General features: G+C 43.0%; 1 protein-coding gene across 13 annotated transcripts in view; it reads right to left on the reverse strand.

The window, feature by feature from the left end:
* LAMA2 (laminin subunit alpha 2) overlaps window positions 1–16,590 on the reverse strand; it is a 477,311-nt gene that overhangs the window by 88,443 nt on the left and 372,278 nt on the right. For all 13 annotated transcript variants that reach the window (XM_039528773.1, XM_039528772.1, XM_039528762.1 and 10 more), the window contains 4 exons: window positions 10,833–10,944; window positions 4,799–4,961; window positions 3,096–3,306; window positions 643–759 (listed from right to left, as the gene is read on the reverse strand). In XM_039528773.1, coding sequence (XP_039384707.1) covers window positions 643–759; window positions 3,096–3,306; window positions 4,799–4,961; window positions 10,833–10,944 — 603 coding nt within the window. The remainder of the gene's footprint in view (window positions 1–642; window positions 760–3,095; window positions 3,307–4,798; window positions 4,962–10,832; window positions 10,945–16,590) is intronic.

A 16,590-nucleotide genomic window follows, 5' to 3' on the forward strand; every position in this document is an offset into this window, starting at 1 on the left:
AGCAGTTTGCTTGACAGAGAAACAGCGTTGGATGCAGGCTGTTTGCAATTAAGACTAAGGGTTCGCAAACATTTTGTGATTTTTCAATCCAGGGAAGCTAACACACAGTGTTGGCTCCAAAAATCCACTCTCTCTATCTTCCCCGCTCCCTGTCACAGTACACCACCCTCCACCCCACTCTTTTGAAAAGCACGTTGTTGCCACTTGAATGCTGGGATAGCTGCCCATAATGCAGCACTCCCAACAGCGCTGTAAATGCTGCAAATGTGGCCACACACCAGCGCTGGTAGCTGTGAGTGTGGCCACACACCAGCGCTGGCCCTGCACAGCTGCACGACCAGCGCTGTAACTCCCAGCGCTGCAACTTTCAAGTGTAGCCAAGCCCATAGTCTGTAAAAAGTGAGGGATGTGTATATGTGCATTTGTGTGTAATACAATTAGATTGGGTCAGCCTGGATCAGTTTATATACCCATTTATCCTTTACAACCAGGCAGTACACACAACAGTGGAAAGCCAAGTGCTTCCAATTCAAATATTCTAGCACTGATAAAGGTTGGATTAATTAGGTGTTCCTTTAATTATCCACTTAGCTGCCTCAATGTGCCTACCCTCAAAAACAAAACAAAAACAAAAACACTCACCTCCACAGCTAAATTGATTTCATCTGCAAGACGGCTGGCTTCATCCAAGATGTCATTCCCCTCTTTTAGTGTTTTCTCGGCCTCTTGTCTGCTACTTTCTACAGCTTGCTTCCTTTTCTATAGGTTGAATAATCCACACAATGAAATAAATTAATTAAGCAAAGGTAAAGCAGGAGTGGCCGGGCATTCCAATACCTCTGCATTTTTTTCTGGGGCCCCCCACATGAAATTTCTGAAACCTTCAGAAATATTAGAGCAAAAAATAAAAATACAGCATGTCTCAATGGCAAAGATAATCAATATCTGAGTTTTATATTGCCCCAGCACAAAACTGCCTGACTGCAGCGTTAGAGTAGAATGAGTTCAGAAAGTCAGAAATCCCAACCCTTCCTCTTCTTTTGATAGTGTTATTTTCTCCAAGCATGGCAAGAGAATTAGCCCAAACCAAAATGTTGTGAAGATTCCTGAAGTATCCATATTAATTTCCATTCTTGATTTTAATTGTTGATCCCACATTTAATAAAAGTTTGGAGGGTTTGGTTTTTTTGACATAATTGCTTTATTAGTTTGCGAAGCAACCTTGGGACTTTCATGTTTCCAACTAGTGGATACTCAGGGCCGGCTCCAGGCATCAGCATTCCAAGCTGGTGCTTGGGGCGGCAATCTGCAAGGGGTGGCAGTCCCTGTGTTTTTTGCCCCCAAGCAGCGCGCCGAATTGCCGCCGCGGACAGCGGGGTCAGTCCATGTGCCCTTAGGGCGGCAGGCGCGTTTCCGAGGCGGAGGCAATTCAGCAGCAGTTTCTATGTTTAGCTGTCTGCGGTGGCTTCAGCTAAACACAGAAGCTGCTGCCGAATTGCCGCCGCCGCTGACAGGGGCGGCTCCAGGCCCCAGCACGCCAAGCACGTTGTTGGGGCGGCATGCCGCGGGGGGTGCTCTGCCAGTGCCGGGAGGGTGGCAGGCAGACAGCCTTTGGCGGCATGCCTGCGGAGGGTCCGCTGGTCCCGCCTTCGCTGGAGCTGCGGGACCAGCGGACCCTCCGCAGGCACGCCTGCGGGAGGTCCACTGGAGTCGCAGGACCGGCGACCGGAAGAGCGCCCCCCGCGGCATGCCACCGTGCTTGGGGTAGCGAAATGTCTAGAGCCGCCCCTGGCCGCGGAAACGCGCCTGCCGCCCTGAGGGCACCCGGACTGTCCCCGCTGCCCGTGGTGGCAATTCGGTGCGCTGCTTGGGGTGGCGAAAACCATAGAGCCGGCCCTGTGGATACTGGATACATGCACAAGAGGGATGGCACCTCCTTTGTCTCTAGTTCAAAGTACTAGCTACATCGTGTACAGAGCCATTAAGCATCACAGAGTAGATTGACAGCAGGCCATGAAATTGCACCATTCGGGTAAACAGGAAAGTGCTATAATGACCACATATTAAGAGAAAGGCAAAAAAGATGGAAATTTCAGAATGATGAAGAGAGCAAAACCATTGGCTGAAGGGACTCTTCACAGCATTCAGATAATTGTTGTTATTATTATTTATTATTATTATTTATTATTTATTTGTATAATCTATGGTGCTAGGGAATGCATAAGAACCTAGATAAAAGACAATCACCCCATCTTTCCTGCTCTAACCCCACTGGAAAAGAAATATAGAGAAGCTGATATTTTCTAACTTCTTTACAATATAGCATCTCTCTGTAAATCAATCAAGCGCACAAACCTCTGATGAAAACTCAGGTCCTGGAACTCTAACCTCATCACTGTATATTAGACAAAAGCACATCGAGAGCAACAGGAGTTTGAAACATTTATCTTCATTTACATTTGACTCTGCTCTTTCTGTCTTGGATAAATGCTTGTTAATGAAAAGTATAATGTGCTTTTCAAGTCTTTGCAATTAAAATTAAATCAGAAGCAGACACCCCTGCTACCAGGGAGATCATTTATAACAGCTACTAACTACCCAAGATATACTTTGATTTATTACTCTTTAACAGCTACACACCCAGTTCATTTCTTTCTAGAGGTGGGATATGGAGGTGAAAGTGCAAGGCTACAAGATGTAAATAGACGATGGTGAAAACTGTAATTGGTCTCTTGCTAAAACCCTTAACCCAGGGTTTAAATTTTGCATAGGGACTTTTGTGGGTCTTTGCACTGGGATGAATTTCACCCCACATGCACTATAGGGATCCAGGGCATCCTCCACCTAAAATTTCTTAGGGTCCTACTTGCTTTTAGAAGAAATAATAAGAAAACCTTAATAGGTTTTTATATATATATATATATATCAGAATGATGAAGAGAGCAAAAACCGATAGTTGAAGGGACTCTTCACAGCATATATACATTCTGCTGGTTGTAAAAAGGTTCATGTGACCCAAAGGGGTCAGAGCTCCAGATTCTGGTCTAATCCTCAAGATGGTGGTAAGTCAAGGGAATCTGATCATCAGCACTAACCTCTATCACTGTCATGTTTCTTTGGTTGATTGCAGATAAGCGATTGGCTTCCCTAATTTTACTACTGGCTTCTCTCAGCAGGTCTCGAGCATCGTCAACCTTGTTTTTGTAATCTGCCATCTTGTCCCTGACCTCATTCTTGAGCTCCTCATTTTTCTCTCTGGGCTCTCCAAATAATTTCTTCACTTTGTTCAAAAGGGCTTCTGCATTTCTGCAATTCCCACCAACACAAACAAAAAACAGGCATTGAATCCATCTTCACCACACCTAGTAATCGCATCATTTTTAATTCCATACAGCTGAAATATTCATTTTAAATAAAAGTGGAAAACAGCTTTGAAGAGAGTACACAGTTAGTAAAACAAAAGGACAAGTTCATATTAGGTTTTCCTATGGAATTTTAAATTCGCCCTGAGTCCTTATTTAGGAAATGGTCTTCAGGGAAGTCTTTTTTTATATTGTCATTTTTGCAATCTGACTGATAAAGTGAGTTTTTGAGAATCACTACCCTTGTCAAAAAGCATCCTCTCATTCACATTAATGTGACACTTGTCACAAAGTGGTCCATTACCTTGAATGGAGGGGACATGCCTGATCTGAAGCAGTCTCAAAGCAAAGCTTCAGACAAGCTGTGAGAGTCAGTTTGAAATAATTAAGTCTGTTGCTTTTTTCTTTGCTACAACCAACCTCTAGAGGGTTAGACACTTTTTTAAATTAAAATTGAGATTATCACATAGTCTCATGATTCCAGGAGCTGGCACTTTAAGAAAAATATCAACTATCATAAGATTCTTCATAAAATCATGAGAGTGGGCAAACTTCATGTGTAGTTATTAGGTTTGGGGTTTTTGATGAGAAAGTGGTGGATTTTTTGTTAATTATGTTCAGTAATGTGTCCTTCACGTGGACTGGGAGGAATAGGATTACAGACCTGAATTCAATCAAACACTGAAATAAGAAGGGGGAGGAGGGGAAGCAACAACTGCAAGTAAAGTTCTGTTGACTATAGGAGCAAGAAGACAACTATAAGGGAACAATTATAACAGCCTTCTTCCTCACTTAGCACGTAGAACTTCATGGCAAACACAGGGAAGGGGGAGATCCTAGTCACTTGTTTCCTTGGCCAGAATCCTGAAAACTAGCCAGCCAGAACCAGCAACTGTCCAAAATCATTTGATAAAAGAGTAAACATGATTAATTACTTCAAAGTACTCACAAGGGTTGCAGTCCCCTTCATAATGGAAATGTTTCAAAAAGGCTTTTTTTTCCTGAAAACTATGAATTTTAAAAAGTATAAATACATAATTTTAAGGATAGCATTTGTATTTCTTTCCCTTATAGAATGATTGAATAACTCCAGAAAGAGTCTGATCAGAGAATTTCCAGACAATTTTTTTATGGTAATGCTAATTTTTACCCAACTCTTTTGTTGAAGTCAATGGCAAAAGTCCTTTTGGCCTATAATAATTCAAATATGGAAAAACGTATCCTTCTGAATGCCTCTGCTGGTGGATAATTTTGCACAAATGTTAGCACTTTCAGGAATCCAAGGGCTACAAAATAGACATGAAATATCAGAATCCTTTCCCCTTATGTTTCGGTGGCCTCCAGTTTTGATATCCCATCGGAATGGATTACAATTACATTAATCAGACTTCTCTTATTGGGCTCAGGAGGTAGAAGCTTGTGGCTCTTCTACTTACTCTAACTCATCTTGGGCTGCCCTTTCTTGCACATTCAACTTTCTTCTCCTCAGTTCTCTCATCATTCTATCAATATCACTCTGCAGAGCCTGAAGACTTTTCTCCAGGGTCTTATCTTGGATTCGGAGTGTCTCATTCAGTTTTACAGCATTTTCATTTACAGCTGCAGAGGGGGGCAAAAAACACATATAGGGAATAAGTAAATAAAAGTGACACAGAGACTTTCAGCATCCGCACGTCATCACCATCACCAAGGGAAATGCAATTTGCAATGGGTATTCCCGCTGTGAAATATAAAGGGCAGTTAATCCAACGATCAGTAACAAATGAGAAAATGTTATATGTTCCATCAAATCCTTTATTGTATTTCACTTTCAGGCACAGTAATTAAAGTGAGAAGGTTTTATATCTAAAGTAAGAAATACATATAGAAAATAGGTACCAAACCCTTGAAATGTCAGATGATAATTTGGGACACTGAGCAGGGAGTGAGGGGGTGGGGCAAGAAATTGAATGAAAAAGTGAAATGTAAATGAGTTTTAGAGGACGGTTTACTGTTTTTAAAATTCAAGTTTACTAATGATAAGAAGAATAAATGACGATCCCCCTCTGCAAATGGAGAGCGAGCGAGCACTGGTGAGAGAGTGCAAGCTTATGTGTTTATACACAGACACGCAGAAGGGGAGAAGGGGGCAAAAAGGGATAGACTGCATAGTGGTGTGTATAAAAGTTTATGGGCATGTGTTCAAGATGGCTGAATTACTCATAAATGCCAAAGCCACTCTGCAGGGCATCTCATTCTAGTACTGATAGAATATTTATGCCATAACACCCCAGGGTATATTCAGAATATACTGTGAGTAAAATTTTCTAAAGCACCTATATGCCTAAACCAGGGCTGATGAGATGGGGGAGAAGCTGGTACAAATTACCGGGGCCCGGCAATCCAGAAGGGGGCCCAGCTTCATCGGCCCTGTTTCACCGGTACGCCTTTTTTCACCAGGGCCCAAACCTGCTCTCGGTGGCCCTGCCTAAGCCCCATTTTCAAAAATGATTTAGGCATTTAGGAGCAAAAGTTCCACTGACTTTCAATAAGATTAGGATGCAAAGTGCCTTAGAAGATGTCTACACTGCAGTCAGAGGTGTGACTGCAACATGGACAGACATACCCTAGCTAGCTCTCATCTAAAAACAACAATAGCAGTGAAGCTGCAGTAGCACAGGCTGTACAAGCCTACCTAGGACCTCAGGTATGTACTCTAGTGACCAGCCCATGCTACTGCAGCTTCACTGCTATTGTCTGAGCTAGCTCGTTCAAAGCTAGCTCGGGTATGTCTACCTGTGCTGCAGTCACAGCTGGGATTGCAGCGCAGACATACCCTCAGTCTCTGTTCAAACTGGGACATAATCACTTTTGAAATTTTTATCCTACAGCTTTAACAAAAAAGCAACAACAAAAGCTATTTTACAATTCATCAGAGAATTGTTATAGATGTGTCATTGTTTTTTGTATTCCTTAAGCCCTAATCCTGCAAAGAACTTTGCTACGTGGGGAGATCCTTCCAGCTGTGTGGAGCCTCATTGACTTGACTGTTACTCCATGCAGGCACAGGGGAATGCCCACACAGAGCTCACTGCAGGACTAGTCCCCCTTACTATTAGTCTAACCTTACAGGTCTGAGCATATAACCAATTATATGAACTTTAGGGCACACTGCAAGGACTCTTTATTTGCTAGGTCTGTAGGGAAGGCTTGAGGTTTGGGTAAGGGATGGGATTTTGGGGTGACACGGTATATATTTTGTTGTTTTAAATTTCTGGCTGGTTAATTTAAAGTTGGGCGGGGAAGGGGGCATGGGCTTTGCTATGCTACTGCGGGCTTATTCCTTGTAAGGACTGTTATTTTAAAAATATGGTCAGGGCATCCAAGGATGTGGATAGGCACCCAATTTTAATTTTCTTTAAATGGAAAGAAATAGATAATTTAGGAATTCACTAAGATTTACCTAAAATAGAAATTACTGGACATAAGTTATATTTCACACCTATAAAGGTTAGAAGCAAATGTTGTTCATCCAACTGTAAAGAAGACAACCTGCATGTTGTAATCTTGCTGAGTTGCAAGTTATCAGACTACAATGATGTTACTGCTCCGGGGCTGGATAGTCCCTGTCTATGAACGGCAATAAGTCTATTTGGGGAAAATTCAAAATTTGAGGAGAAAAAAGGAAACATTTTACTGGCACATTTTGTTGTGGTTTTTAAAGATGGTTGTGTACAACTACTCACTGGCTTGGAAAGTGAGAAGTAGTCCTATAGAAATGGGTTAGTGAACATAGTGCAGATAAAGCAAAGATAAACAGCAAAAGCCATATATTCTATATTTATCACCACCACCACAGAAAATATTACATTAGACAGAATATGTATTTTTCCTACTTAAGCATATCTTTTATATATTAAATATTTTGAGTTATCTGACAAATGTTCTGTTCTCATGCCAGACAAGGTGAGTGTCTGCTGGTGCACATGGTAGTAAGGCTTTGTATAAATGCCAGTTCATGCACTCTCTTTATATAAATCAATACATAGAAATGGGAATATCACTTGAGCCATAAAGGTGGCATCTTGTCAGTAGAATGGGTGAAAACTATGAAAGAAAACAAAGCACTTCTTGAACTATCCTGCCATAAGTATTGTGATACAGCATGGCCAGAGTGCAGCAGGAGAGGGTTAGAAGGGAGCCTTATTCCCTGTAGAGGGAAGAAAGTTTGCTATAGATTAATTAGAGCACCTGAAGCCAGTCACCTGATAAAACCCCCTGCTTCAATCAGACAGGGGAGGAGTTGGAGCAGAAAGGATTGGTGTTGGAGCAGAGAACAGTCTGGAGGAGTTGGAGCAGAGAACAGCTTGAAGGGAAGCAGAGGAAAGTTTGGAGAAGTGCTGCGGTGGGCTAAGAAGTCCTAGACACTAGGTAAGGGGCACCTGGCTTGTGCAGAGGGAGGGCAGGAAGCCCTGGGCTGGGACCTGGAGTAGAGGGTGGGCCCAGGTCCCTCCATCTCCACTCCCCTCCTCTAGGACACTAGTGGGCCAATTAATATTCAAATTTAGGGGCAAGAAATGGCGGCCTGAACCCCCCCCCCCAAAGAAGAGAAAGTTCGAGACCCATCATAATAGTGCTGGCAATTTGCCATAGTATGCAAAAGTACATATTTACTTAATAGAATCATTGCGACATTTTATTCCTAGTTATTATCCTCTGCCTGTTTTGTTTATATGAATGCTTTTGTTATGAGAGCACCCTGGTAGAACGGAATGTTCCACTTACAGGAAAGTTACTGTTCACTCCTCAATAGTCAATCAGGAATCTTCAAGGTTGTGAGAACTTCATGAGATCAGATATTTAAGCTCAGGTCCTTGGAGATACTTAACCCCTAACTGTCAGACTTAGGCTCCACTGAGATCCGCAAAACTCCCGCTCAGCTGCTGCCTACCCCCCTAGGTGCCCGAACTCACGTGGTGCCTACTTTTTTGCAGTAAAACTTCCTTGGAGCCTCAGTTTCTGCCTCTGGACATGTGCACTGCTGCCTCCCTGTAGGTGTCCTGGCACTTATCTCTCACCTAAGCCCAGAGAGAGCCACAAACTGGGGGAAGACGGGTGTTCAGCCACCTAACGTGCATGTGAGACCCAGTCTGACCAAGTACCATTCAAAACTCTCGGTGGGGGTCCCCATCTTATAAATTTTAGCCCAGTAGTAAGGGATATGGGAGACCCTTGTTTCATTCCCCCCTCTGCTCGATAGGGAGAAAAGATTTTAAAAGGCTCACAGATGGATATGCTAACCGCCAGGCTAAAGAGTTACTCACTCTCACTGTCTGTGGCCCAATGGCTCTTCAAGTATTTATTCACCAACAGCAGTTTTGTGTGGAGTGAGGCAGGCACATCAATCATTCTCACAACAAACAATTTAGGTTGCTAAGCTGCCTGACTCCTGGAGAGAGGTTCCCAGCTGTGGATCACTAGCGGCCCTTGGATACGGCGAATCGGGGTGACCGTTCCAGACCCTGCGCTTTGGAGGGCCCCGCAGGCCGGTGCAATTGGCTGGCACGGTCAGTCCTGGAAGAGACAGGTCAGTCCCAGAAGTGATGGATTCAACACTTCCACCCTGGGCCCCGCATCCTCCTAGGGACAGCCCTGACTAGCAGAGACAGGCACCTCCCTGCCAATCTTGACTTAGGTGCCTATCTCTATGAAAGGGGTGGGTCTTAAGATACACTCCTCTCATCAATATCTCCCATTGGCTAGCTTAGGCAGCTCCCTGCCTAACATGCTGCTTTTATGGATCACATTCTAAGGCACCTATTTCTCCTCAGTAATTATATGGGAAGCCTAGGTGCCTAACTCAGGCTTTGTGGATCAGAGTGCTATTCCTGCAATTTCCTAGGTGGATAAAATTAGGCATTGTGAAGCTTAGTGTTGTAACACCTAAGTCCTTCTGTGGATCCTGGCCTTAGTACCTAACATCTGCCAGGTTTGCACAGATGTACTTGTGAGCAAAACTTGCCCTTAAGTTTGATTCACAATGTTGGTTAACCCTGGATGTCGATTGACTGGTAAAGAAGCGATGGTTTATAATGAAAAATTGGTGCCAGAAGCACATTTTCATCTGTTCTTAAAATGCTGACTTGGCTACTGGTCAAACACTCTCTCTACTTCTAGGATATTATGTGTATTTGTTTCAACCCCATCAAAATCTTTTAATTCTATGTTACCAGTTGTCCCTGGAAACCTGCCGGAAGCATCTTCTGTGGTGATTCCAAACATTGGACACAAACTTTGTGGAGTAACAGCTTTGGCTTGTCATCCTTCAAACTCACTTTAGTCTAAGAGCATGGAGTCTGCACTTTTGTAGCCAAGTTGGTCCCAGGATATTAGGGACACAAGGCAGGTGAGGAAATATCTATCGGACCAACAGAAGTTGAGCCAATAAAAGATATTTCCTCACCCACCTTGAGTGCAAGGAGCTCATCCTAATTCTATTTAAATTCACTTTGAAAACTGCAGATCTTTTCATGTTGTTTTTTTTAACACTTACTTGTTTTATGTCAGGGTTGCAAGATCAAAAGATATTTTAAATAACTGATTAGTTCTACCAGGTGGAGCACATTGGGATGCATTACATGAAAGTCAATATAAAATTAATCTACAATATAGTCTGGTGACAATTCTTTTTTTAAACGGATAGGCTATATTCTGCTGTAAGTAACACCCATGCAACCCCACTGAAAACAATGAGGGGTAGTAAGAGTCTAATAGGAGAGCAGAAAGCAGCCCGATATTTCTCAAATTAAACTACAGTTAATTATAAGAAGCCAGGTTTTTCAAATGTCTCTACCTTTCTCTTATTTTATAGCTTTGTAGAGTATTTAGGTTCTGCTTCCTGAAGCTGGCTGCTATCTTTCCGCTCGTGATTCTCAACTGCATTTGTAGGTGCAGAGAATTAAATTCTTGGGGGAGAACTGGCTCAATGCCATTGTTCATGGCTAGGACTCACTTGCAAATTCCAAGCAGCAGATGTTCATTAGCAGCAAGTAGTAATGTATTTTTGAAGTAATTCTGAGAAATTAAGATGTAGCCTCAATACACCAAGTGAAATGATAAAATTATATGAGGCTTTTTTGTTCTGCCCAAATGAATTTTTTTAACTGCCTTGAAAATAAACAACAGCTTAGCAGAAGGCACCCATTAGTTATGTAATCATAATAGCTGTTCTCAAGAACTGGAACATTCCTGAAGGAACACATCCAATTTCTTGCTAGTCTGTGCTCATAATTACCAATCCACTAACTGTTGTTATGAACTGCACCCTGTCGATTACAGAAGTCTGCAGATAGTTCGCTGGAGTTTCTTAGCCTGACTCTTAAATCACAGGATGTCTACCAGCTAATGCTCTCTCACTCTCTCATTGTCTCTTTCCCTACTGCCTTTCAATTTCCATGAGGCGCAACTGCCATAGTTTTCTTTTTCTAATACCTTCCGCAGCCTGGAGTGTGTCCTTGATGAACTGTCCAAGAGACGTGGCTCTCTCATTAGTCCTCTCAGCATCCTGCCCGGTTTGTTCTCCATCTGCCGTCACCTTGGTAGCCTAGTGATCCAAATTGAGGAAAAGTATAATTAATGGGCATGACAAGACTGCACCAGGAGATATTCCCACTTGCTGCATCCACTTGCAAATCTTTCCTCAGGCAAAAGGCAATCAATGAATTATTGATCAGATGTACTGGAAATGACACACACTGCTCAAGTACACAATTACATTTTATTTCCTCTTCCATTACATGGAAATTGGAGGGCTTTATTTTTGGTTCTTGGAAATGTTAGTTGTGTGGAACAGCACACAAAGGGACTCAAGTTGAGAACATTCTTTGAATGTGTTTAAAGCAATGTTGTTCAAAAGCTTTTAATGGATACTTCAGGGCGTACTTCCAATAGTTTCACTATGTGATTGATTTCCTGATGACAGAGTGCAGTATACACAGCACTCCCTACCTGTTACCTCCCCTGAGGTGTTTTTGAAGAAGACATGTCCTGTTTCAATAAGTTAGTAGAATTTTAAATCAATACATTAATTAAGTGGAGGAAGAAAGAAAAAAGAGAAAGAAAAGGAAGAAGAATCACTCTCATTCATTTTGCTTAAAATCTTTTGTATATAACATTTTCAAGTGATCAATACAGTTTTGACTATGAGTACCTACATGATTTATAGTCTTAATGAATCACAACAGATCAGGATGGAGATGAACATCAAACACAAGTCTGACAAAGCACTAGTCAGAAAAAAAAATCCAAATACATTCATCTTTATTTTCACATTCAAAACATCCCTATTTATAATACACCTACATTCACCATATGATATCTGACCATTTCTTCCAAACAGTTCATATATTGAGTGTAAACACTATTTAATGGAGGAATATAAGCTGTTTGTGTAGGAATGTGATTGCCCAGAAGGAACATCCCTAGAAACAGGGCATCATGCTCTCTCCAGTTCCTGGGAAAGGGTTGAAAGATCTATGTGATCTGGAGCAAGCTTACATTTTATCTGGCTACAGCTATGCAAACCCTGTTCTCAGATCCGAACAAGCACTGCAATAATCTAGTCCACGGAAATTAATGACACTTTAAAACTTTGAGTCTTGTCCAAGCTGGCTGTATGTGAATCCTTACTTATCACACTAGATCTCGCTCAGGAATCCCTAAATCTGCGCAGGAAAACTGAATACAGTACTTGTCACTGCACAGAAATGAATTAAAAATGCAAGAAATAATAATTTATGGTACTTAAAGCATAAATGGCCAAATTTGTCCTTGAAAGAAAATCCATGGATGATTTCAATCTAATATACTGACCTGCCATTACAACATGGGTAATTTACATTAAAAATGGTTGAGGTGAGTGGAAGCACCAGTCTTTCCTTCTTACCCTGACCATTAAAAGAACATGGGCTCATCATTTCTATGCAAGTTATGCCTATGTTACTGGATGATCAAACCTTTAAAATATGCCTCAGAGGCAGAACTGGCTTGGTAAATTATACAGGGCATCCAGAACAGGTGATTGGTGGATGTACCTAGTCTTGATGGACTACAGGATGGCATTTCTGATGTCATTTTGTTCCTCATGTATTTGAGAATTGTCCTATTATTTATCATCACTTCTTCAGCAATCATCCTTTTATTCTCTGTCTTTGATTTTCCTAGAATGGTTGTTCTATAATATTCTAGTCCTTCACTACAAATGAATTATGGTTGAATACCATAATTTGCTCTACTGGAAAATAAATTTTTCACTTTATTTTTTCTCTTTTTTGGCCTAACTTCAACTCTACAAACCAAATTAAACAACAGATAGCATCACTCAGACGCTGTCTCACCATAACATGGACAATCAGGTGGTGTTGTTTGTGAATAAAGTGCCAACTATTTTCCATGTATTGAGTTCATTAGAATTCCCCATATCTACAGGGGCAGGCTTCAACTGAAGAAAACACTGCTTATGTTGAAAGTTACATCTCAAATTCCTTTCTGAGAAACTACCAAAGCCATCCAGATACGAACTAGAGGAAGGTGGTAGAGTGCAGGGGCGGCTCTAGACCCCAGCGCGCCAAGCAGGCGCTTGGGGCGGCCGTTTCCCGGGGGGGCGGCATTTGGCTCCGGTTGAGCTCCCGCCGGCATGCCTGCGGCAGGTCCACCAGAGCCCGGAACGAGCGGACCTGCCGCAGGCATGACTGCGGCGGGTCCCGTCTTCCCGCGGCTCCGGTTGAGCTCCCGCAGGCATGACTGCGGCAGGTCCGCTGGTCCCGGGCTCCGGTGGACCTGCCGCAGTCATGTCGGCAGGAGCTCAACCGGAGCCGCGGGAAGAGGGGACCCGCCGCGGGACCGGGGAAGGGCGGCGCAGCGCTCCGCGCTGCTTGGGGCAGCCTGATTTCTAGAGCCGCCCCTGGTAGAGTGATATCCATGAATGAGTTTTTAAACAGGGGCTGGAGGGGTTCAAATGTTATAGAATTTTAGACACAAGATTCTATCCCTGGAAATTCAGGAAGGGGGAATGTTTTTAAGTCCTGCGGTCCTACAAGCATCTTGTGTGGCTAGGGTTCACAGGTGGCACACTTCCATATATATAATCTTTATTCTCCATTGCATTTGGATCCCTTTCTGCCAAATCTGAAATCCATACAAATATTAGCATCTGTGTTCAACTCTACTTCTCCCTCTGTGTGATAGGATCTTCTAAAACCATCTGCTCCGACTGAAGGGACTCCTACTGTGGTGCTGCTTCTACCCTGCTGCATGCCATCAGGGAAATAGCTCCACCAAGAGCTTCTACTGAACACATGCTTCAGGTGGAGTGAACACGCAATGCAGACATATATTTAGCTAATTCAGATTGGCTGCACAGAGGCAGGTTTTGGACCCCTCTTCAAGTACTTCCTTCTACCTACAGCCAACGTTGCCACGGCCGCCTACTTTTCCAGATCCAGTAACAGGGTTTTCTGAGTTGTGGAGGCTGTCATGGATGGACACAGGGACATCCTGATTTGCAGGGTAAGGTATGGGTGAAGAGGTTTTCTGACATTCTCCCTGAAAAGCTCAGCTCTTACAGGTGCAGTCCCCAATGCACCACCTGAGTCTCAGTGAGGGTGGACTGGAAGAAATGAATGAATGGAAATGTGGGTGAGGGAGAATAAAGTCAAATGGAGAGCCAGAGGGGGGAGAAAAGAATGAGCTGATGGAAAGGGTTGAATACCCATGCGTCTGACGAAGTGGGTATTCAACCATGAAAGCTTATGCTCCAATACGTCTGTTAGTCTATAAGGTGGCACTTTTTTGTCACTTTTGTCACTTTTTAAAATTACATGGAACTTTTAAAATTTCAGGTGCATACTCAGCAGCTGATGTTAGCAATACAACTCTCAGTGTCATGTGTGTGTGTTAATTAATGTCCAGAGAAGCAATTCAACTATTTTGCTGAATATCATCTCTCCAGGTCTGCCAGTCCTTTATATTAATGTTCCATCAAATACTTGAACTTCAGCACTGCTGATATCAATTCCCCTTCTCAGAGTTCTCGACCATTAGGTGGCATACTTTATATTATTTTCCTTTCAGACTCTCCCTGGTGACCTAACAATATTCCAATCTCTGCACTGAAGCTCTAATCTGAAATAAAAGCTTTCCTAATAAAAAGAATAACTAGCACATAGAAGTGACATCCAGAGACCCTCACCTTCTCAAAATAAAGGTGGTTTAAAAATTATTTGATTTATCACTGTAAATGCGATTGCCATTTTGATAGACCCAATAATTGACTCTTCGTGATAAGTAGATTTGATTTTAAATCAGAAATTTCTCTGTCTTGCTTCTTAACTGGGAATGGAAACAACTCTCAGTGCTGAGAGCAGTTTTATAGCACAGTGCTCTATAGCAGTGGTGCTCAACCTGCGGCCCGCTTGCAGCCCAATCAGCACACAGCTGCGGCCAATGTTACATCCTCAGGGCCATACAGGTAATATATATATTGTGTGGATGCAGCCCACATGACACACAGAGAGCTGCAGATGTGGCCCACAATGGTAAATTGAGAACCACTTGTTGTACAGCTTAATGAGAAATGAACAACCACAACAAACAGATCATGTGACTATTTAAAACAGGCAAACCAACATGCATAAACAGCAAAACCTTTTCTAAAACATGTCTGAGACCTCTTGGGCACTTTAAAACTCCATCGTGAACACTGAGTGAACCTGTGGTACCCGTGTGTGAGAGGCAATCCCACAAATGTGTGTATTATTTCTCTGAAATATTCAGGCCCAGGGGATTTGAAAGAGAAAATTATGCTTTTAAGGGATTCATAAAGAATGACACCATCAAATTAGGCCTGAATAAAGACTGGGAGTGGCTGGGTCACTAGAAAAAAATAATTTTCCCTCTGTTGATACTCACCCCTTCTTGTCAACTGTTGGGAATAGGCCACATTCACCGTAATTGAATTGGCCTCCTTAGCACTGACTCCCCAACTCGGTAAGCAACTCCAGGGGCGGCTCTAGACATTTCGCCGCCCCAAGCAGGGCGGCATGCCGCGGGAGGCACTCTGCCGGTCGCCGGTCCCATGGCTCTGGTGGATCTCCCGCAGGTGTGCCTGCGGAGGGTCCGCTGGTCCCGCGGCTCCACCGAAGCCACGTGGGACCAGCGGACCCTCTGCAGGAACGCCTGCAGGAGGTCCACCGGAGCCGCCTGCCGCCCTCCTGGCGATCGGCAGAGCGCCCCCCGTGGCGTGCCGCCCCAAGCACATGCTGGGGTCTGGAGCCACCCCTGAGCAACTCTCATCTTTTCATGTGCTGTATATTTATACCTGCCTACTGTATTTTCCACTCCATGCATCTGATGAAGTGGGTTATAAGCCCACAAAAGCTTATGCCCAAATAAATTTTTTAGTCTCTAAGGTGCCACCAGGACTCCTCATTGTTTTGGCTGATAAAAACTAACATGGCTACCCCTCTGAAAAGGGATTCATAGACTCTGAGGCCAGAAGGGACCACTGTGATCAACTAGTCTGATCTCCTGTGTAACAGTCCATAGAACGTCCCCAAAATAATTCCTAGAGCAGATCTTAAAGAAAAACATCCAATCTTGATTTCAAAATTGTCATTGATGGACAATCCATCACAACCCTTGGTAACTTCTTTCAGTGGTTAATTGCTCCCATTTAAAATGTGCACCTTATTTCCTGTCTGAATTTGTCTAGCTTCAACTTCCAAGCCCTTGGATCATGTTATGCCTTTCTCTGCTAGACCAATGAGCCCAATATTACATATTTGTTCTCCATGTAGATACTTATAGACTGTAATCAAACCTATACCCTTCCAGCAGCGGTCACCCCAGTGCCAAATACAGAGGTAAAATAATTTCTTTACTGCTACTCAAAATTCTCCTCTTTATGCATCTCCTGATCACATAAGCACTGTGAGTTCATGTTCAGCTCCACCACAACCACCATTTCTTTCTCAGATCACTGCTTCCCATGATAGAGTCCCTCATCATGTAATTATGGCCTACATAATCTTTATCCCTAGATGTATACATTTACATTTAGCCATATTAAAACATGTATTTTTGCTTCCACCCCATAATACAAAGTGATCCAGATCGCTCTGAATCAGTGAGCTACTCTCTTCATTATTTAACAATCCTCCAACTTTTGTGTCATCTGTAAATGCTATCAGTG

The sequence above is a fragment of the Mauremys reevesii genome, linkage group 3 (assembly GCF_016161935.1).
Source record: "Mauremys reevesii isolate NIE-2019 linkage group 3, ASM1616193v1, whole genome shotgun sequence".
Taxonomy (NCBI): Eukaryota; Metazoa; Chordata; order Testudines; family Geoemydidae; genus Mauremys; species Mauremys reevesii.